Here is a 22,477-nt window from a genome sequence, read left to right as displayed (position 1 = left end):
GAAAAGGTGGCAGGTTGTTACCTAGAACAGTAGTTTGGAACAAGAAAGTGAAACATATTCTATTCTGGCACATAGTACTCACCATAGACGGTCAGGGTCACATTTACGTCCTTTGCTGATGACACCATCTGTACAGCCACTATATAATTCCCCCCATCTGTGACACGAAGATCTTTGATGTGTAATGATCCATTATTGAAAGTCGAGATCCGATCATTGTACATAAGTCCGGGAACTAATGTGGGAGGACTACTACCAGGAAAATATACCAGGATCTGATACTGAGTACTTGTACTCGGTCCTTTATACCAGTTGACAACCTCTAATTTGTTAGTAATCCCAGTAACACTCAGGGTGACAGGTCCATTAATAACCGGATACTGAGGGATCGGCTGGATACTGATCTGTCCACTGGTCACATCCATCGTGAGGACGAGGAGAACTGAAAGAGAACAGATTCCACTCAGTGATCACATGAGAAATACACAGAAATCTCACATGTTTGAAGATCAGATTATGGCAATTGTGTCTATGATATACAATACCCTTATGTGTGACATAGTACAAGGCAAACCCATAAACCGCCGATCACTTTGCTGCACTTGTTGAAGTAGAAGTAAAATCTTACTAGTTGCCAGATCTACTTTTAAACCCATCCAACCCTCTAAACATAATCCATAAGTGTCAACATGCCAACATTAAAATACCAGACTGCAGGGCACTTGGGGTACGTTCCCATGATCAGTAAACGCTGCGGGTTGGACACTGTGTACTTGTGCAGCAACCAACCCACAACGTCCAGATGTTACAGCATAGAGGATGGGATTTCTAGAAATCCCATCCACTATGTATCCACAGACGCCCGCGGCTTACCTGCAGAGATGGACATGCGGCGCGTCTTTCCAGACCAGAGCATGTCTATTTATCATGCAGAGAAATTTCACCCATACAATGTATTGGATGCGGTGAATTCACACAGTTCAGTGACCCCATGAGGAATCACCTGCATTCCATAGATGGCAGTGTCTTGGTTGCAGTCAACATGCATTGTGTCCAAAGGGCTGCCACCTGCCAGTTCCGGATTATCTATACCTTAGACTTGGCACATACACGATCCCACATCCATAAATGTATGGTGCTGAGAGTTAAGTACCGGGCTAAGGTTACTGACAAAATGACATTCACATGTTTAGTTATGGGACATTTTTTGGAAAAGTGAGGAGACAAGCAGTGATAAAATGTTCTCCCTTTTGAATGAAAAATTGAAGATCAGTGAGAAAATAAAAGCAATGACAGTTTCAGTTTTGTCTTTAGTTTTGAAGGAGCTAAAATAGAAGTAACAACCAATATGCCAAATCTGCTGAGGCTCTAAATTTTTGTTTAGCAATATGCGATCATTTGGGGTGAAAATCCTCCATAGGACGTGTCTATGACAGCTTCTGTTTGCAAAAGGAGCAAGATGAAATGAAAAGAAAATACCAGGAGGGCAATACCCTGTCCCCTGATGTTCTCTGCCTATGAAGGTTTTGAAATAAATGAATAAAGTAAGAAAAAGGTCTACAAAGAGAGCAATCCCTACTTGTTTCATGGGTATCATCTTCTCCCTGGAGGCCAAGACCAGTGGTGCATCATCTGTGACATTCCGCAATGTGAGGAGCATTTGTAGCCAATATACTGGGGGGAGATTTTGCCTGGCTGCATTTGCAAATAGCATTATGGGGGGCTAATACTGCTGATCTAGATGGCAGTTGAGGCTAGCAGAGGTAGTTAAAGCTGACAAGGTGCATCGGTGACTGCATTCTGGGGGGGGTGGACATGTTGCTAGCAGTCAGTAGTACATATCTGGTTGGCATCATAGCAGCTATCGTTGGCCCGCTAAGGAAATACATGGCTAGCAATCTGAAGGACATCTATAACTGGCACCTGGCATAGCAGTAGCTGGCACTTTATGATCCGACTATGGCTGACACTAACGGGAAAAGTGGCTGGCCTGTACCTGGAACTCTACGAGGTGACTATGGCTGGAAATTTAAGTTGCGTCTGTGCCTGGCATTTGGGGTGTTCTGAGGTTTCTGAATTTAGCATGGTTTTTCTAGAATGGAGTCTGAACCTCGTTTTTGAATGTTGGAAGGAAAACACACAGGAAAATGTACCCATCTGTAATATTTGTGCAGTGGCCCACAATGTGTTACTGTGATTCTTTAGTCGGCCCATGCTGTTCCTTGTGCTCTGCAGAAATCATCTAGTCTTTGATCCGTAGCGGGCCGCTTTGTTGCAGTGCAGCGTCGCCCCACCTAAGTCCTGTCTCTTGGCAGTGTATCTCCAGTATGTTCTCCTGACCACAGAACACTTAATAACAATCAGCCTTCTATAAAGCTATGGTCTCTCCCACCCGCTCCGACCTCCACCTGTTCTTCACAAGCTGTAGAACAGAGCGGCCTGGGAGTAGCCCAGCTGCACGCCCGTCACAATGCTCTACTATGATGCAGAATCCAGGAGGGAAATTTTCATCTTGATTCTGTTTTCCTAAAGCAAAATAAAGCAAAAACGTCACCCTTCTTAATCCCTGTAGGAAGAAGGACAGCATGACCTTTAGGCCTTACTTTATGTGCCATCATTGAGGTGCCCATGTGGAGCCATCCTAAGACCAGAGTCGTTTTTCTTTTTAAAAGAGAGCTAAGGCCTGTAATTTAGCTGCATGTAGATCCTCAAAGAACCCTATAAATCCTAATTCTACTGTCATTATTTTAGTTCAACAGAACCCAACGGAGTGCGGCACTTGTAGATGAAATATGGACCCTAAAACACGACCATATTACAGCCATCTGAAATAGGAGTTAAGGGACGGATTAACTGCTAGCAGCAGGGTTGCCAATTTCACTTTTTTTTGGTCCAGAAAATTTTTTTTTTTACAGATGCATTATAATTATAAGTGATGAATGTCTGCAGCCCATTAATAAGACAACATCAGCTTTATTCACAGTAATCTGTAAAATGCTGAAAATTACAAATCAAAATAACCTGTAGAAGTTTCATCACCTCCAAAAAAAAAAAAAAAAAAATCACAGTCATCTTCAATTTTTTATTGACAGGTCAAAAGAGTGCCCTATTTTTTGCAGACCGTCCAGGAATGTCTGTACGGTTGGCAACACTGGCTAGAAGTCATACATAGTGGTGTACATAGGAAAGCAAGTGACCCAAAGCGAAGATTAAAATTGGGTACCCCACTAGAGATTGGATGATGTGTGTGTGTGTGTGTGTGTGTGTGTGTGTGTGTGTGTGTGTGTCTTGTTGTGATGCAATATGAATTATGATGTGCATTAAAGATGTTAGTAATGTTGATAAAGTGTATAGTTTGATGGTAAAGGAACAAAGTTAAGTGTTGGGACTAGTCCATAGTGGGAGGGGCTAGTGCGAGGGAAAGTGACAGTTTCCTGTTAGATAGGGCTTAGCATTTGACAGAGAGACCTGAAGACTGAGTAGTCTCCAGAGCCTTGTGACAAGGGTGTCCCTTAGCCGAGGGAGGAGGCCGAAAGATAGGATAGTGAGATCCTGAGTGCCAAGATAGAGAAAAAGTGTGGAACGAGTAACAGAGTGATCAAGGTGAAACAGGTCAGTGGACTTTAGAGAGGACTAGGAGACAGGTCCTGGTACTGGACGGACCACAACGTGGAACAAAGCGAGTACCCTGGGTGGGAGTTCCTTAAAGCACCACTGCAGCATCTTTTTTTATTGCACAGCTGGAGTGGTGCTTTAGATCCAAGTTCCCTTCCACCTGTCTGATACTCGCCTGTCATCACCTACATTCTTTTCCAGCGTCGCTCTGGCAAAAAGTAAGCTGCCGGCACACTAGTGCCTGTGTGTCGGAGGTCGCCTTTCAATAGAAGTGTATAAGAACCTCGTTCTGATTCTGAGACTTGCATTGAGAGCTTGTGACAGATTCTGACTTCCAGCCAGCCAGAAGCCTCTGTCACAAGATGGCACCACAGGATGGGAATGGAGTCGGTAAAAGGTGAAGCAGTCGAAGGTGAGTATAAGAACAGGGGCAAAGGGCTTATATTTAAAAGCACCACTCCAGCGCTGGGAAAAAAAACAAACACACAATTGAGTGGTGCTTTAAAGTGAACCGGTCAGCAGGATTTTGGTAAGTAAGCTACAGATGCTGTTAGGTTGGCAGTGTTGAACTGATTAAAAAGATACCTGGGGTGATTAAATCAGTCTTGTGGTTCTTGTGTAATTAGCGTTAGAAGTTTTCAGTTAATGATATGCCCGTGATCCCAGGTGGGACTGTAGGCAGTCTTATCTCCCTGTTTTAAGCCAGAGAAATGAAGGAAAGACCTGTTCTTAGGTCTCCCCAAAGCACAAACATGTTCTTCATCATAGAGACAGAGAGACTGTCTGTGCTTAGGGGCGGCCTGAAGGCAGGTCTTTCCTTAATTTCTCTGGCTTAGAGCAGCAAGATAAGACTGCTTCAGTCCCGCCCTGGTTCACGAGAATATCATTAACTGAAAACTTCTAATACTGATTCTGATTATACAAGAACCAGAAGACGGATTTCATCACCCCAGGTATCATTTTAATAAGTATAAACACTGCCAACCTGACACTGTCTGTAGTTAACTTAGCAAAATCCTGCTGACAGGTTTGCTTTAAGCGTCAACCAGCGACAAATAAGTTTTGGCCACATTGTTTATCCTCTTAAAGGGATGGTGCCAAAGCAGAACCGTGGGAGGAGAAGATGATTTTCATGGACTGCAATATGGTAGGAGGCTAGGTTGTGCAACTACAAATGGGCATAGTGGAGACGCGAACAAGAGAAGTGAAGAGAATATGTATAGAGATGATCTGTAATGTTGAAACGCAAGAGAAGAATAAATTTGCTGTAATCTCATGTATATAGTGGTCATCAGACATTTTATTCAGTAAAACTACGTATTTAAATATCTGGAGGTCTCACTTCTTGAGCTGTAAAACATCTGGTCCTAGCCAACTAGCAACAATGGTTATAGGAGGCCTGCAAGGGTGTAGTGCCCTCACAGCACAAGTCCACACACCCAGCCAAGATCCCATTCTTCATGTAATGTGCTGGAGCATAAGAAACGAGTACCTCACCCACGGCTACTGCCCTGTGCCACGTTACATGTCTACAGGGCATTTAAGATGCTGGGTAGTGATGAGCGAATATACTCGTTGCTCGGGTTTTCCCAAGCATGCTTGGGTGACCTCCGAGTATTTTTTAGTGCTCGGAGATTTAGTTTTCATCGCTGCAGCTGAATGATTTACAGCTACTAGCCTGCTTGAATACATGTGGGGATTCCCTAGCAACTAGGCAACCCCCACATGTACTCAGCCTGGCTAGTAGCTGAAAATAATTCAGCTGTGGTGATGAAAACTAAATCTCCGAACACTAACAAATACTTGGAGACCACCCGAGCAACGAGTACACTCTCTCATCACTAATGCTGAACCCACACTAAATATGGCAGATGTCACCAGTGTTATGCAGCCGGTATTTACAGCAACTAGAGCCAGCTCCAATTGCAACTGTATAACCATTTAAATGCCAACTTTCAATCACATGAAAAATCACATTACACACATTAAACGCTGTAAAAACAAAACAATGGCAGAATTGCTTCAGAAGACTTCACTTTTTTCTTTCCCCTCATCCTTCCATTTTTCAGGGTGGGGGAAATGGCCCTGGTGGTAGTAATCTGGTGAGCACTCTAGTATTCTCTCTTCCACCATGCTTTCCTGAGAGTATAATCTTTACTCACACAACACATCAATTCCTATGCATAAAAAAATAAATAATAAAAAAAAAAAAAAAAAAAGTGCAGCGGCTTTACGTAGAAATCATAGAACAGACAAAAAAGTTATAGCAACCAGTCACTGAATCAATGGCTTATATACCATGAATGTACAGTGTCTACACACCCCTATTAAAATGCCATCTGAAAAAAATTATTCCAGAACATTTTCAACTTTTAATATCACCCATAATCTATACAAATCCATTGAAAAGCAAACTAAAAATATTTTTTTGAATGGAAGACGAAAACAATAGAACTAAAATAGTGTGGTTGCATAATATGAACATTCTTAAACTAATACTCTGTTGAAGCATTTAGTTTTTGGGGTAGGCACATGACACATCTAGAAATGGCATCCTTTACCTACTCCTCCTTGCAGTAGCTCCACATTTGTCAGATTGCGAGGGCATCTCCTTCGTACAGCGCCCTCTTCAGGCCACCCACAGTCTTTCAATTGAGTTCAGATCTGGGCTCTGGATGGGCCATTCCAAAAGCGTTATCTTATTCAGGCAAACCCATTCTTTTGTTGATTTGGAGGTATGCTTAGGATTGTTATCACGCTGAAAGTTGAAATTCCTCACCATCTTTTTAACAGAGGCCTGAAGGTTTTGATGCAAAATTGAGTGATATTTGGAACGATTCATAAATCCCACCACCTTACCTAATGCCCCAGTTTCTGATGCCAAAGAAATTACCTCAGAGCATAATGCTGCATCCACCATGCTTCACAGTGGGTATGGTATTCTTTTGGTGATGCACAGTATTGGCTTTGTGCCTAGCATAAACTTTTGGAATTATGGATAAAGTTCAACCCCTTTCTCATCAGACCATAACACGGTTTTCACATGCTTTTGGCAGACTATGTAGGTTTTGGCAAGGCATAGCCAGGCTTGGATGTTTCTCTTTGTAAGAAATGGTTTCCATCTTGCCACTCTACCGCACAGGCCAGACATATGTAAAATACAGGAGATTTCTGTCATCAAGCACTACTTGCCCAAAATTCCTGCAGCTACTTTAATGTTGCCCTAGGCCTTTTGGAAGCCTCTTAGACCAGTTTTCTACTTGTCTTATTACTTTCTGGAATGATGTTCAGTTCTAGGTAATGTCACTGTTTTGCCAAATTTCAGGCACATCTTGATGACGTCTTCACAGCATTCTAATCCAATATGTTGGAAATTTGTTTCTACTCTTCTCCTGACTGAACTTTCTACAAAGAGATCCCTTTGCTGTGTTGTCAGCTGTTTAAAACAAGGTCGTTAGCTGTAAAATGTAACTAAGAAAATGTCAGGAAAATACATCTAAACTTTATATGGGTTTAATTACAATAAGACGGTGTTCACACTTATGCAACAACATAATTTTGAGAGTGAAAACTAAAATAATTTCAGTTTGTTTATCAATAGATTTGTACAGATTATGGGCGACATTAAAGGTAGAAAAAGTTCTGAAATTACTCTTCTTGCTATGATTTTTTTTTCATATGACCGAAACCTCGCATTTTAATAGGGGCGTGTAGCCTATTTATATCCACTATACCAGGTTTGAACTTTACATGGATCGCTCCTATCTTGTACTGTCTGCAAATATTAAACATGGGGCAGAGTCCAGTTAAATAGGTCACTGACATCAGAGATGATGTGTCCTGGTTTTCCTACTGCAGTGGAAATTCAGCTACAATTGATCTTCTGGTATGTCAATGTGACGGCCGGGTTATGAATGTAAACTCATACGCTGACAATTTCTAAACTGAAGGGTCCAAATTGTTGGCTGAAAAAAAAAATTCAGCAACAGTTCAGGACTTGGGCAGAATGTGAACTCTGGTGAAGGCAAAAGGGCCATGTTAATGTTGTCATTGGCACACAGTACCCAAGGATCATGAGTAGGTAGAGCCACGTTCTAGCCCACATGGCCAAACCATTGTGGTACAGTGTTGGAATTTAACCAGAAATCAGGACTCCTATGACATAGTCCCCGGCCATGTCATGGAAATATTTTTTTCCCCCTGTGACAACATACAACTGCAAAACATGGACCATAAACAGAGAAGAATCGACGCCTCGGAAATCTAGTGCTGGAAAAGGATGGTATCAAAACCACGGATGGCAAGAAGGACAAACAAATGAATTTTGGAACAACTCAAGCCAGACAGGTCATTCGAAGCAAGGATCACCAAGCTATATGACTTGCCCACTTTGGGCACATCATACAAACAGAGCAATCACTGGAGAAGGACATCATGGTCAGAAGAATAGAAGGAACAAAGAAGATAAAGACCGGCTTTACGTAATCAAGATAATGGCAGAGAAGACCCTGGTGGACCTATCTAGGCTTGCACAATATCGATCTTCTTACAGATCGTTCATCCATCAAGTAACCACGGATCAAGATCGAACCAAAGGCCGAATATGTAAATATTTAGCATATCATCAAGATGTAACAGTTCACACAGCACCATCTTCTATCTGCTCAGCACAATACTCCAACACAAGCCTGTAGCTGTTGTATGCTCCAGTAGTAACAGTGGTATTGTATGGCTCACATTCATTTCGAGTTTGTCACTGCGTTGGTAATACATGTGATCAGTCAACAAGTACAGGCTCTTTGCCAAGCAGAAGACAAAAGGGACATATTTGCAAAAAGTCTAAAATTAATTCTGAAGAGCTGATAAGAGTAGCTATACAAATTGTCAAATAAAATAAAAGGTAAAGAAATACAGAAGTTTTTTTTTTTTTTATAGATCACTTGGATTCAGAGTCATAGAAGGGTGCCGGCTAGAAATTAGAAAGAGGGTGGCACAAGAGCAAGTATAAGGAGATACCTTTATACTCACCTGATGAAGGCCCTGGTTCGGAGCCGAAAACGAGTTAGTCTTTGGAAGATTTCTAAGAAAATGTATCTACTTATACTTGCTGTTGCGCCACCTTCTTTCATTGGGCAGCGCGCCGGCACCCTTCCATGACTCAGAACACATTTAAACTGTTCAACTCCTGAATGGTTAATTAATCAGCGGGGCATCCCTTATCACAGGTGAATGTGTATCCCTCACATCACTAGACTAACCACCTCACTCTCCATCTGATGGTTTGTGGAGGCACACTTGGTTAAAGAGAACCCGTCAGCCCGATTCTGGAGTGTAGAGTAAAGTCAAGGCTGTGATGGCGCTGTAAAAGATTCTATTGATACATTTGGTGAGGAAATCCACTTTGTTGTTTTTCTTTAATCACCATTTAAATTTTTCTGCCAATTAGATTTTGTTGCACAGGGGCCGGACTGTGCACTGGGTCATCTCCTCCCTGTCTGTGATTTCCCAGCCCCTCTACCTGCCAAAAGTCTTGACTGACCTTCTCCCTCTGTTTGAAATCTCAGCAGTGACCTGTCATTCAAAGATGGAGGCAGGCAGGGGAGTCGGGGAATCAGAGAAAGGGAGGAAAAGACTCAGTGCACAGTCTGGCCCCCGTGCATCAAAGTCCAATTAGCAGAAGGCTTCAAATGCTGATTAAAGCAGAACCACAAAGCGGATTTCTTCGCCAAAGGTATCAATAGAATCTGTATTGCAGCCCCTTTACAGCCATGTCATCACTTTACACCACAAAATCGTGCTGGTGGGTTCTCTTTAAATATTGGTAAAATGTCACTGTCAAGGGTTGCTAGTTGCACGTGCCTCTTACAACCTCTGGAGACCCTATGTCCTTTAAATTTAGTCCCATGGATGCACTCTTCTCTTTAGCAAGATGGGTTTATTCCCATCTTCATAGTTTACCCCACTCCTCCCTCCTTTCCTCCCGATTGTTGAAGACCAGATGCGGCTACTGGATTGACTGTTCAGACCTTCAACATCATTGCTGTGTTTTCTCCGACGCTGCTATATGAGGCAGCATTCCTGCTACTGCATCGGAGCACAGTGCCACTGAAGCTCACTGGCTCAGAGCTAAGAGTCAACTCCAGTGATTCCGGACAGCTTCAGAGCAGTGATTACAAGCTGTATGAGAAAGAGCTTTTAAGCACTTCACATTTTTTGGACATTGCTACTAGACAACGGTGGTGGCCAGTAACCTAGAGAAGGAGCAATAAACAATTGAATTAAAAATCACTCAGTTCTTAAGAATGGAGACGATTTTTAACAACCAGCAAATTGCAAAGTTTCTTATCTGTACAAGCCTGTTGCAATTTTTTTTTCAGAACACGGGCTAATCCCTTTTATATGCAGTTAATTTATTCTTTGTGTAAAATTACAAATCCCAGCATCCTGTTAGGGCGGATTCACAAGCAGAAGATCATCTTACAGAAATTTCTACTAGCCTCTAAAGTCTCTGTTATAAACTAGGAGGCCAAAGATGGCAGACATCTGTTGAAATTCTGCTGCCAGTTCACGCATCACCAGATTGGAAATGACTCATTTTTGGTGTCCTATAGTATATATCACACTTCTCAAGATCGAAAAGAGAGAAGTCTGGGTTACATACAGAGATTTCATCATCTGATCTGGAGGGAAAAAAAACACCCAAGCCTGTTTCTATAATGGGTGAATTGTGATCAGATGGAAATCTCCATTATGATGCACAGTAGATCCTCCTTGTGTTCTGACACCAATGCCTATAAAAACGGATCCTTATTTTTATAAGATTTGCAAATAACTATTATAATTGCTGTATGGGCCCAACTAGTGTATATAAAAATATAGTAGTGCTTGTAAAGTGCTACGAAGGTAGCCTAGGTGTACGGTCACCTAGCCTAAAAAAAAAAAAAAAAGGGGGAACATAGGTGGACACTCCATTGGTGCAACATGTGCACAGGGGCCACATCTACCTCCAAAGTAGCTTTTGGTCACATTATTGGCCCATATTCTGTTCTTATAGGGGCCCTCTTCTGTGTATTTACCAGTAGTCAGAAGAATTTTCCGATGTATACCGTACCCTTGCCAAAGACCCCCGTTCACCAGACGAGGGCCAAAAATACCATCTGACCGGTATATGACTGCAATGTGGTCTATTACATAAGGCAAGTGCGAAGAAGCGGATGCAGTGCCCCAGAGTCCTGGTTGTTTTTGCTGTAATGTTGCTCTCCCACCAGGGGGAGTGATGGTACGTCTGATGGTACTAAAAGAGTTCACCTGACCAGGTATCACAGTCACACACTGCACTTCACACTCTGGCCACCAGGGGGAGCAAAAGGTTCTATCTATTAGGCCTCTCCTCACACTCGGGTAAAACTGGGGGTTGGATAGAAAGTTAGGGAGAGAAGCTGCCTGGGTGAGACCCAGAGAAGACCTGTCAGGCAGACAGGGAGAGAAGGAGGAACATCTGAGCTGCAGACAGAGGTCCCTGTCAGGGGTGGGATCCTGACAGAGACATAGCAAGAGATAGAACGTTACGGAGCTGAGCCTGCACCTCATTGCGGCAGCATCCTAAGAAAGGACAAGAAGCGAAGTGTATTGTGGAGAAGTGAGAAACGAGATCACAGCACAAGGAGATAATACCAGGAGGAGTCCTGCCTTAAGATCGGCAACATCCTTCTGAGGAGCGTAGCCGGAACACCGAGGGAGTAATTGGCTCTACGCATTACTTTGAAACATGGCAGGACAGTTAATTCCAAGTTGGCTGCCCAACCTTTAACCTAATGAAGACAATGGAGGCAAATTGTGGGAGAGGGGCGTCACTAGGGTCCCTATAAAATAGCTCCAGGCCTACCCCATCATACGAGTCGTCCTAGCCATACCATCTGGGAGACGGAGAGAGAGAAACAGAAACATACACTACAGTTGTGAGGACTATCCCGTGGTGCTCAGCAGGGAGGTACTACAACACACAGGCGCTAGTAGGAAGGCTACTTATTTCCACCTGCAAAGGGAACTCTGGATGTGCCTTCGGACCGGCCGGACTCTGCCTGCCCTGTGAACGGTACTCTGGACTGTGGACTCTGAGGTCTTCAGTAAAAGGTAAAGAGACTGCAACCTTTGTGTCCTCGTTATTCATCGCGCCTTACAACACCCACCATTACCACCTACTCATCAAGGGAAGCCCTGGGGACATACTGCACCTGTGGGAAGGTATATCATCTAGCTGCCATTCCATCACCCCAGCGGACCCCTAGCAGTGTCGGTCATCCTGACCGAATACCACAGGTGGCGTCACAAACACTTGACAAACTACACCTTTAATTGGGCGCCCCTTATCAGGGCCACGGACCGGGTTGGGCCACCATGACATTCCCACAACCGAGACAGAGGGACCCGGTACCGAGTACCCCACTGCCCTGCGCCTGGGGGCGATCCACGGACACAGTGTGATATATACAGTACGTTTCTTTACAACGGGTCCCTAAGGTTGTCGGGTATCTGAGCATCCACACTGACTGTGCCCACCAACACGGTCTGGACTTGGGCTTACACATATTTTAGGGCTTGTACTAAAGATTGAACTATACGACCATAGTGGACCACCGGCAGATGCACAAAAGAACATTCCTCCTGCTATGGAGATGTTAGTGGGCCCACCCTTACCTCCTGGACCCCTGTTGCCCCAATGATACGCCCGCCCCTGGTGGACAGCGGTTAGCAGTTTAGCTTAGCGGTCAAATCTACAGCTCCACGTAACAGTAAATTCCAAAATATTTCATATGATTCCTAGGATATTGGATCTACAGTTTATCAGAGATGAAGAAATTACACTTGGGACAAGGACTGATGTGACCGGTGTACTGCGCTGTGGACTATGCTGGCGCTATATACACAAGTAAGACGTAAAACAAGCCCCAAGTGATGCTCCTTAGGCTCATAGAGAAGGAGGGGCTCCATGTTTTGCAGGCAGAATATGTATCACAGCCATCTATCGCAGGCCTTATACATAGGCAGTCGGAATAATTCAATGACAATGCTACACGGACGAATATTAGGGCTAATGGATTTTCTTGTCCGAGCAAACTAACGAGGGGTTATGATATCTGGAAATACGGAAAAAGAAAATACGACTCTCTTCCCAAAATAATGAATGACCCAAACACCAATATGATCTATCATGATAAACAACCAGAGCATCTCCTACCTGACAGCAGCAGCCAAGGACTGAAGTGATGGATCTGGAGATACATTGTATCCAATCTGTAAACACAAATGTAACAAATATGTAAACAGCGTCCTGATCAGCCGGATCCTGGCATCCTGCGATCCCCCGGATCCTGGTGATGTGGTGCCGGAGGATTTGGGTTTATGACATCTTGATTTTTTTTTTTTTACTAGATATACAGATCTTTCCTCCCACACGTCTCTGTGGCTTCTCCTCCAATTCTCTGTGCAGCTCTTTGTCACATGGCTGGCTGTATGGGGCTGTCCAATATCAGGGAGGTGCTAATGGGGAAGTAGCACAAGGATTTCCAAATTCAGCCCTGTTACTCAGTGTCCTGTGCTGAATGCTGATTTACATGCAAGTGTTCGCTATGAAAGGACTAGAGCCTCTATGGCTTCAGGGACTACAGGTCACAACAATCCCCTAAGAAACAGCTATGAGGGATCCGAGCCTTTATTCTTCTCTGGTGTAATGATGGGGGTCAGGATTGGAGCTGGGTATGAAAATTCTGATAAGCATATAGGTTTTATTTCCCTGTTCACATTAGGATAGTAGTGTATGTCAGGAATATAATCTCTTTTATACCATCCAGCAACTGTGATGCTAAAAACACACCCACACACAAAAAAACAACCCCCCCCAAAAAAACGACAACCCACAAATTGCAATAAAACAAAAAAAACCCGAAAACACAACAAATAAACTCACAAATAAAACACAACACAAAACATAAAGAAAACAAAAAAAACCACAAAAACAACAACCCCCCGAAACACAATAAACTCACAAAAAACAATAAAAAAACAAGCAAAAAAAACACAAAAAACAATCCCCCCCAAAAAACAACAAATAAACCTACAAAAAACACAACAAAAAAATTAAGAAACAAAGAAGAAACCCACAAAACAACCCCCCAAAACAACAAATAAACCCACAAAAAATAAAACAAACAAAAAACACACAAAAAACAATCCCCCAAAAAAGCAACAAATAAATCTACAAAAAACACGCAACAAAAAACCCAAAAAACAACCCCCAAAAACACAGCACATAAACCCACACAAAACATGATAAAGAAAGCAAAAAACACCCACAAAAACAACCCCCCAAAAAACACAACAAATAAACCCACAAAAAAACAATAAAAAAACAGAAAAAAAACAATCCCCCCAAAAAGCAACAAATAAACCTACAAAAAAACACAACAAAAAAATAAAGAAAACAAACAAGAAACCCACAAAACAACAAGCCCCAAAAAACACAATAAACCCACAACACAAAAAAAATTATAAAAAAAACCCCCACAAAAACAACCCCCAAAAAACACAGCAAAACAATAAAAAGAACAAAAAAACAATAAACCCACCAAAAAAACACAAATTTAAAACATGTAGTGTTCAGTTGTTTGGTTTTTTTTTAGCAACCAGCTATATAGGAAAGTGTATTCTGCTGGACTTAACTACCGTAAAGACAAGGTACACTATTGCCAGTGGACCGAACGCCTGCCGGATTATTAAGTGTCAAAAACACAGCTCCACATATTGCCACGTTACAGATTTGTCTTGTTTTTATTATTTTCCGTGCAGATTTGTCACAAAATCTGAAGGGTTGAAAAAGGTAATGAGAATCCTGAAGTTTATTATTATTGATTATTTTTTATTTAAATCCGCACTTGTCGATTCTTTGGCCACGTTCAGATAGACAGTATTCTATGTCAGTATTTGTAATCCAAAAATCAGGAGTGGAAGAATCAGAGGAAAAGTATTATAGAAACATGTCATCATTTCTGTATTTATCACTCACTCCTGAATTTGGCTTATAAATACTGATGAAAAAAAAATGTAAATGAAAACAAATACCTGCAACAAAAACCTGCAACAAAAGTGCATGTAAAAACGAGCTCATTTTCCTGCCGCTTGCTTTTCCTGCCGAGAGATGCAGAAATTTCCGCACCAAATACTTAATGTGTGCACACACCCTTAGACTGTTGCATTTTTTTGCTACTTTTTTTATGCAAATTTTAAGCTGCGTTTTAGAGATCCAGCAAAGACTATGAGATTTCAGAAATCTCACACACACTTTTCCTGACTGATTTGGCACACCGCTGTGGTTTTTTTTTTTTTGCAAACTGCAGCATGCCACTTTTTTTTTCGTTTTTTTTTCACCCATAGAAAGCAATGAGTAAGTGCAAAATCGCAGGAAAAAAATGCAGGAAACAGGTTTTGCTGCGAAAAGTTGTATCATCCTTTTTTTTTGGGGGGGGGGGGAGGGCACTAAACAAGAGACCAATAAAAAAAAAAAAAGAAAAGCAGCAAAACCTACTTTTTTTATGCCGTTTCTTTACTGCCAAGAGAGCAGGTTTTGCCAGCAGAAATAAAACGCAACTTGTGATCATCGCCTTCCAGTTCCAGCAATGTGGATGGGATTTATAGAAATCTCATGCCCATTTTTTTTTTTTTTCCTTGCTCAGCATAAATGGAGCGGCGGCGCCTGTTTCAAATACATAACTTGTCAATTTCTCTTGCAGATATGCTGAGTTTGATGTGCAGATTAGATGCAGAAAATCCATAGGTAAAAAAAAGTTTCCGCATCGGAAAACACGTCAAAAACGCATGTAATCTGCACTGAACGTTTGATAAAATTTTGTCACAGCTAAAACATGACGCACCAACAAAAGAGGCAACATCAAAAAACGTGATAAAATCTCATATTAAAAAAAGCAACAAAAAACTCAAAAATACAATTAGAAATTCAAGTATCCAGAAAGAACAAATGCTGCATTGACAAAAACTCACCAAAAGCTGATAGTGGGAACGTAGCCGAATACAAAATCAGCCATTACTTTATAGTTTCCTCCTTCTTTAGAGGAGTTTTCTTTTTTTTCTGATTTATCAAACGAATCTGAGCTAAAAGCAATCATTCAATTAAGGGAGTTTCTGGGTTATCAAACACCAGGTTCCCCATAATATGCTGGAATTTACTTAAAGAGGACTGATCGGTTACAAATCGCGCCATCCCTCGGTTATTCCTCCTGAAGAAGCATGAAGGCGTTGAGAAATGAATTCTAGCATTCGTTTCGCCCTTGAGGCTTCTTCACACACTGCATTTTTGTTGCACGTTTTTCAAGATTAAAAACCGCTGCAATTTTCAGTACCAGCAAAATGGATGAGACATCTGAAATCTCATGCACAGATTTCTCCATTTTTGCAGAATTTTTAACCCATTCAAAAGAACTAGTAAAATAGCGTAAAAATGCATAAAAACAGCAAATATTTTCGCAGTATTTTTCCCTTCCAACACTCTGGATTTTGATGCAGAAAAAGGTGCTGCAAATGTTCAACATGTGCACTTATCCTTACGGTGTGTTCAGGCACAGTCCGATACTAAAGCAAAACTGAAAACATGGAGCGGCATAGCTGTCGGTATAAGTGCAAAGTGTAGGTGCGCATTCACACTGTGGTCACTAACAGACTAACGCAACTTAGGATAAAAACAATAAATAGATACCATGCAGTAAATAACAAACAACAATGGTGGCGGCCTGCTCTTTCACGGATGTACTCCATCGCACCTCCCCTTCCTGGGTGGAGCTACTTCCGGCTCACCTGCCCATTTTCTGCAAGTACCCACCCATTCTCCACTGACACTCTGCAATGGGAGGGATTTCTTTTTCTTCCACAGTGCACCGAGTTCGGCCACCTGCCCTTCACACGGTTCTGTGTCCCTTTTTCCCTTGTGTGCCAGAGGACACAATGCGCCCTCTAGCTCCCATGTCGGGCCTTGGGCTCCAGACGCTGCTAGAATGTCCACACAAGATATCAGTACAACCTTCCACTCCCTAGAACGATTGGTACATACTGGCCCTAGCAGACCACTGCACATGAGCTTGATCTTGCTACTGTACTTCCTTATCTCCCAACTACCAGGAAGTGAGTCCCTTTTCTAACCTCACCAACCCTGTCCCACTGTGGGCTAGCCCCAAACAGTAATTATATTGTATCCTAAATCTGTTTTTTATAACCTTTTTCTTTGCTCCTATCCTTATACTTTGCACTATCCACACGTCCTATACCACTGCTAAGTCACATAACTATATTAATAGTACTTTTACTATTCCAAATTATAGTCTAGGTAAAACATACACTAAACCACAGTACATGGTTCACATTTCAAATGACACTAAATCTATATACTGTATAAAACGCATGGCATTATTTACATTACTCGATTGTTGTCTTCAGGGACAGGAACCGGGCAAAGACAGTCCACACCTTTTCATGGGGCAGAAAAGGACCTGAGTCTGAATGTTTTGCATTATTTTTCCTTCCAACACTCTGGTTTTTGGTTCAGAAAAGCCTGGCAAGTCAGAGTGAGGAGACTTATTGGCAGACGCGCTCCTTTGTAAAATGAAATCTACAAATTGTCTCTTCAGAAAGAAAAAGGACTAGAATTTTAAATCCATTTATTGAGATCAGCAATCCTAAAAGTCAATATCAACTCTTTAACAAGACCTGCAATATGACTTAGGATAAAAGCTATACCAGAATGTCAATTTGCAGACACACTGTTTCAGGGTATTGCCCCTCATCAGTGCAAAGTATGAAATTTGGTTGGGTTGGTTACATGATTTTGTTCGGTAAGAGGCCCTGGACTGGGGTCTAAGAGGTAACTTTTCTCCTTGTGGAGAGTGACAAGCCAGGCCTGGCATGTCAGAGTAAGGAGACAATTTCCATATGTTATTTTCCAGAGGAGCATGTGTAAGGCCGTGGTCAAGCTGTGATACGCCCCTCCCCTGAAGACATCAATGAGTTTAATGTAAATGTTTGAAAGATGTGCCATGCAGCAAGGATCCAGCCAAGCATAGGAAGTGAGTTCTGTAGGAGGGAGCAGAGCAATGTGAGACATGGTCCATCGGGAAGATGGCAAAGGTAGGAGGCGTGGCCATAGGTGGAGTCCCTGGGAGTGAAGTATGATGCAGGGTATGTATCAGAACTCCAGTCCAGGAAGAGGTGGAGTCAAACCCACAAAAATACGTAGTAAGTTCACGATCTGCGCCATTTTCTCAGAGGAAGGAGCTGAGGAGAGAAGCTCTAGTGAAAATGGCTGATATTGATAGAGACACAGCTAGGTAGCAGTGCAGAAGCATGGACACCAGCAAGGAAGATGAGGAAGCACAGGAGATGCCACAGATTGTCACCCCAGGGGCTGCGGTGTGAAGATACTGTTCAGAAGGCACTATCTGTGGACTGTCACCCCTGCCACAGATGATAATGCAGTGGTCAACTACTCAGCAGCCCGAGGTAGGCCTCCTAGTCCATGACCTGTGGGAGGGGAAGTCTCTGGGTAAACCATAAGGAGGGAAACAGATTTGCCTTTTGTAAAATTGTTACCTCATTTTGGTTCACAAGTTGACCAGAAAGCCATGGAAAGAAAAAATTGGTCTAGTTAAGCAGACGAGTCAGGACTCAGAAGGCTACAGTTTGAGTGTCCCACCTCTGTTGTAGATTCAAAATAAAAAGGACTGTTTGGTATCTTTTTGTCTGTAAGACCTGTGTTTTTTTCTCCCTTAAAGTGAAAGAGGGACTGTTTGAGACACTTTCATGGCCAGAAGAGGTCTGTATGTAGAAACTGTGTTAAGATAAGGACTCTGCCAACCCATGAAAGGACTCTACCCCCAAAACACTGCTCCTACAGGACTGTGTCAAAGTCCTAAGGACTGTTTTGTTTGTAGGGGTAAAGGATAACTTGGTGAGATGTGCCGAGTTGAATAAAAATGGCTGTACCTTCATGGACTGTATCCTGGTCATGAGGACCAATGTTTTGGGAGGGGATTGAACTACCCGATGTTCCGGCTGGTTCAAGAACCTAAAGGACTGTGGCCTTGGACAGGAAGGTCTGCTGCCGTGTTGGCATGTGGTTCTGTGAACACTTGGCTCCGGGGTCCCAACCTAGTGGGAACGAGGTCATGATGACCTGGAGATAAAGGAGAGAAAACATTGGTCTTCAGGTGAAGAAAATAATGTTTTATGGTTTGGTTTTGTGCATTGATGTCTTTCAGATTTCTCGACGGTTGAGGACGACCATCATTAAAGACAGGAAGAATGTAAGGAGGGGGTCAAGCTCTCATACTCCCCCTCACTTGAAGACATCAATTTGTTTTATGTAAATGTGTGAAATATGTTTTCTTGTGGTAACACGTGTTTATTTCATTGTGGGCTGCAGTACTAACCAACAATGTATCTCATTTGCTCTGCTTATTTACAGTCCCATGTAAAGTGCCGTCACCCAAAACTGATAAGAATATACCTCTGTAGGAGACAGAAGAACTTGTAAAGTGTACTGCCAGCTACCTATGATTAAGTGTGTTGCCAAGTAAACAGTGCTTTTTTTTCAAGAACGTGCTTGGCGTCCTTTTCTTCAAGTCTAATGGACCTGGTGAGGAGCAGAACGGGAGCGGCCGGAAAAGTAAGGGAACCAATAGCAACTCTGCCAGCATACACTCACACATCCAGAACTCTCATCTTTGCTGTAAGAACCTGCCGGGGTGTCGAACTCATAACACTTGTCCACGGCTACCGTCCTGGCACCATTTCGCATACATGGCTTATAAGTCTCCTCATTATGACATGACTTGCTGTTAAAAAATTATCTTCGTCTTCAAGACTGGAAGTTTTTTATGCTTTAGTTTACTGCTTGTTGCTTAGTTTACCAGCCACCATTGCAGTCTATCAGAAGTGGCCAGTTTCCTAGGCTATACAGGATGCAAGTGCAGCGCCCCATAGTCCTGGTCGTTGCAGTACTGTGGCTCCGCCACTAAGGGGAGCTATGGTACGTCTGATGGCACTGAAGGAGTTCATCTGATCAGGTATCACAGACACCAATACATTTCACCGCCGGGCCTCCAGGGGGAGCTAAGGGTTCTATTCATTAGGCCACTCCTCACACACTGGTAAAACTGGGGGTCAGGCAGGAAGTTAGGGAGAAAGCTGACTGGGTTGGAACCAGGCAACACCTTGTGGCAGAGGGTGTTGTGGGGGAAGATACAGTAGGGTCTCTGTCCGGGGTGGGATCCTGACAGAGACTTGGCGACTTGAGCGAACGTAACGGGACCGTGCCTGCTCAGGATAGCGGCGGTGCCCAAGGAAGGATCAGAAGCGAGATAGATTGTGCTGAGTGAGAAACGAGATCAAAGCAATAAGGAGAACACCAGTAGGAGTCGTGCTGTAAGACCGAGGCAACATCCTACTGAGGCGCACAACCGGTGGCCGGAACGCCGAGGGAGTATTACAATATTCAGCTTCAAGCAATACTCTAAACAGCGGCAGGACAGTCAGTCTAAGGCGGGCTGTCTCACTTAAATCACCTATGTAGTCTTGGGGGGCAACTTGTGGAGAGGGGCGACTCTAGGGTCCCGGAAGAGCTCCGAGCCTACCCGTCAAACGGGTGCCGTCCTAACCGTAACATCAGGGAGGGACGGAGGATTAGCAGAACATCATCTAATCGAGTTGTGAGGGAACTTAAGAAACAGACACAACAGTTGTGGGGACTTTCCGTAAGCACAGCAGGGAAGGACCGCAACACATAGCGCTAGAAGGAAGGCACAGATTTCCACCTGCTAAGAGAACTCTGGAGGTGCCATTGGGCCGGCCGGACTTGCGCAGCCTGGTTATCCAGATTCCGGACTGAGGACCCAGAGATCTTCAGTAAAGAGGTAAAGAGACTGCAAAACTTGGTGTCCTCGTTATTTACTGCACCCCACTATCATCATCTATCCACATCTTTCACCGTGCACCCCTCGGCAGGGTCACGGACCGGGGCCTAGCCACCGTGACAACCCCAGAGCAGAGACTCAGAGGCCCGGTACCGGGTACCCCTCGGCCCTGCGGCAGTGGGGGCGCTACAAAACTTGGCGTCACGAACAGGATCTACTTAAGCCTGAAGAATCAGGTCATGTGTGCCTTGGAGCTGTGATTTATTGCAAAGACTGTGTATTGCCACTTGCCGCCAGAAGTTCCCGCCAAAACCGCCGCCATTACAGCGCTAAGGAGAGCGCAGGAGAAGAAGAAGGGCGTGGAGTGGGCGTAGACAAGCTGGAGAGCGCGAAAGACAATGGCCGCCCAGTCTAAATATTTCAGCCCCTTGAGGACGTGTCCGTCAGCAGCCGAGATCCGCCTACTGATCCTCAATGGGGGGCGGAGACAACGAAAGCGAAACCGCCCACGAAGGAGAGAGCGGGAAAAGGACCAGGAAGAAGAAGTGAGCGACATGGAGGACGCCATGGCGAGCCACCCGGAGGGGCACCGCAACCAGGCCTCCACCGCTGATGCTGAATTCCTGCAGGCCGGAGTGGACGAGCTCAGCGACCGACCCCGGCGGACGCAGCTGAGCACTGAGGCCGGGTGGAAGAAGGCCATCATCAGGAGCCTCACCAGACATCTGTCGGCGGCCTCGTCTGGTCCGGAGCAGGAAAGAAGTCCCAGCGCTCCGAAGCTGGAAAGCAAGGCCCTGCCGGAAAGCGAGATGCTGCGAGCAGAGATGACAACGTCGCAGCACAAGGCCCCGCAACCAGCGTTCCAGACCCCAGCGGAGACGGAGCAGATCGGCACCGGAGGGACCGCATCTGAAGCAGGTATGAAGGACGACCCTGCCCTGACGACCGACACCGCTCCAGTGACTGCTAGTGCCGCAACTGCTGACTCCATCCCAGTGACTGATCTTGCAGCAGCCGCTACCTCTGCTGCAGCAAATGCCCTTACTCAAGCTGCGCAGACCTCCATCGCTGCGCATGATTTAACCATACATGAAAGACGGATTAACGGTGTTTGTCCAGCACTGGGTGTAACCCTGGACCTCACTTTTCCCAGGCCAAGAAGGGTTAAGTGCCAGGTGCAGCCCTGGAAGCCGTCCAACTAAACCTCGGAAACCTGAACATGTAAATAGTTAACTGTTTGTTTCCCTGCTTTTGCTGCTTTAAACCCGACTAGGGTTATTCTTAAAGGGATCCCTTTGTTTACCCGGGATCCCTATTGCCTTTTATTTTTGCTTTTGTTTTCCTTTTTGCTTTTTGTTCACCCATGTTGAAAAGAACTGCTGAATCATGAACAGTGCATGATACAAACTGCTTGTAGATAGTTTGCACCTTCTTAAAGGTGCTTCCTACTGCTTTTACTTAAAGAAGGACTCTTTGTGAAGATACCACACTGGAACCATTGCTGAGTATGGACTGGTAGCTTGAGAAGATATGCTACCTCATAAAGACTTGGTCCCCTCTTAAAGGGGATGTCCATTAGTTGCATTTAAAGAATGGTATTGCTTTGAGACTGAGAGATAGCAATAATGTCTTGTTAAAAAGAAAGTGATGATAAAGTTTGCATGAGAAAGTTATATGTATCCAACTAGTTAATTGTAAAGAAATGCTGATAATGTTCCCTGAAAGAAAGTGAAAGCTAGAAGAAGGATGCAGTGGGCCTGTAGGGGTAGACGTAGTGTCCTGCATACGTGTTAGTAAGAAAGTAATGAGAAGGTTTAATGTTATATAGAAAATATTTGATAATGTTGATAGACAACGAGGACAGAAGGTGAACCCTGAGTCCTCCTAGGAGC

The 22,477-nt window shown here is 43.8% G+C and overlaps 1 protein-coding gene across 1 annotated transcript in view; it reads right to left on the bottom strand.

Moving 5' to 3' along the window:
- The window catches only part of LOC143770338 (cell adhesion molecule CEACAM8-like), a 72,812-nt gene extending 59,503 nt beyond the window's left edge, over positions 1–13,309 (bottom strand). The window contains exons 1-2 of the mRNA XM_077259866.1: positions 12,854–13,309; positions 83–442 (exon numbers count right to left, since the gene is read on the bottom strand). Of these exons, the coding sequence (XP_077115981.1) occupies positions 83–442; positions 12,854–12,899 (406 nt within the window). The 5' untranslated portion in view covers positions 12,900–13,309. The remainder of the gene's footprint in view (positions 1–82; positions 443–12,853) is intronic.
- Positions 13,310–22,477: the final 9,168 nt, after the last annotated feature.

Source organism: Ranitomeya variabilis, chromosome 4 (genome assembly GCF_051348905.1).
Source record: "Ranitomeya variabilis isolate aRanVar5 chromosome 4, aRanVar5.hap1, whole genome shotgun sequence".
NCBI classification, from domain to species: domain Eukaryota; kingdom Metazoa; phylum Chordata; class Amphibia; order Anura; family Dendrobatidae; genus Ranitomeya; species Ranitomeya variabilis.
Note: the sequence above shows the minus strand (reverse complement) of the source record. Positions and strands in the feature narration are given on the sequence as shown.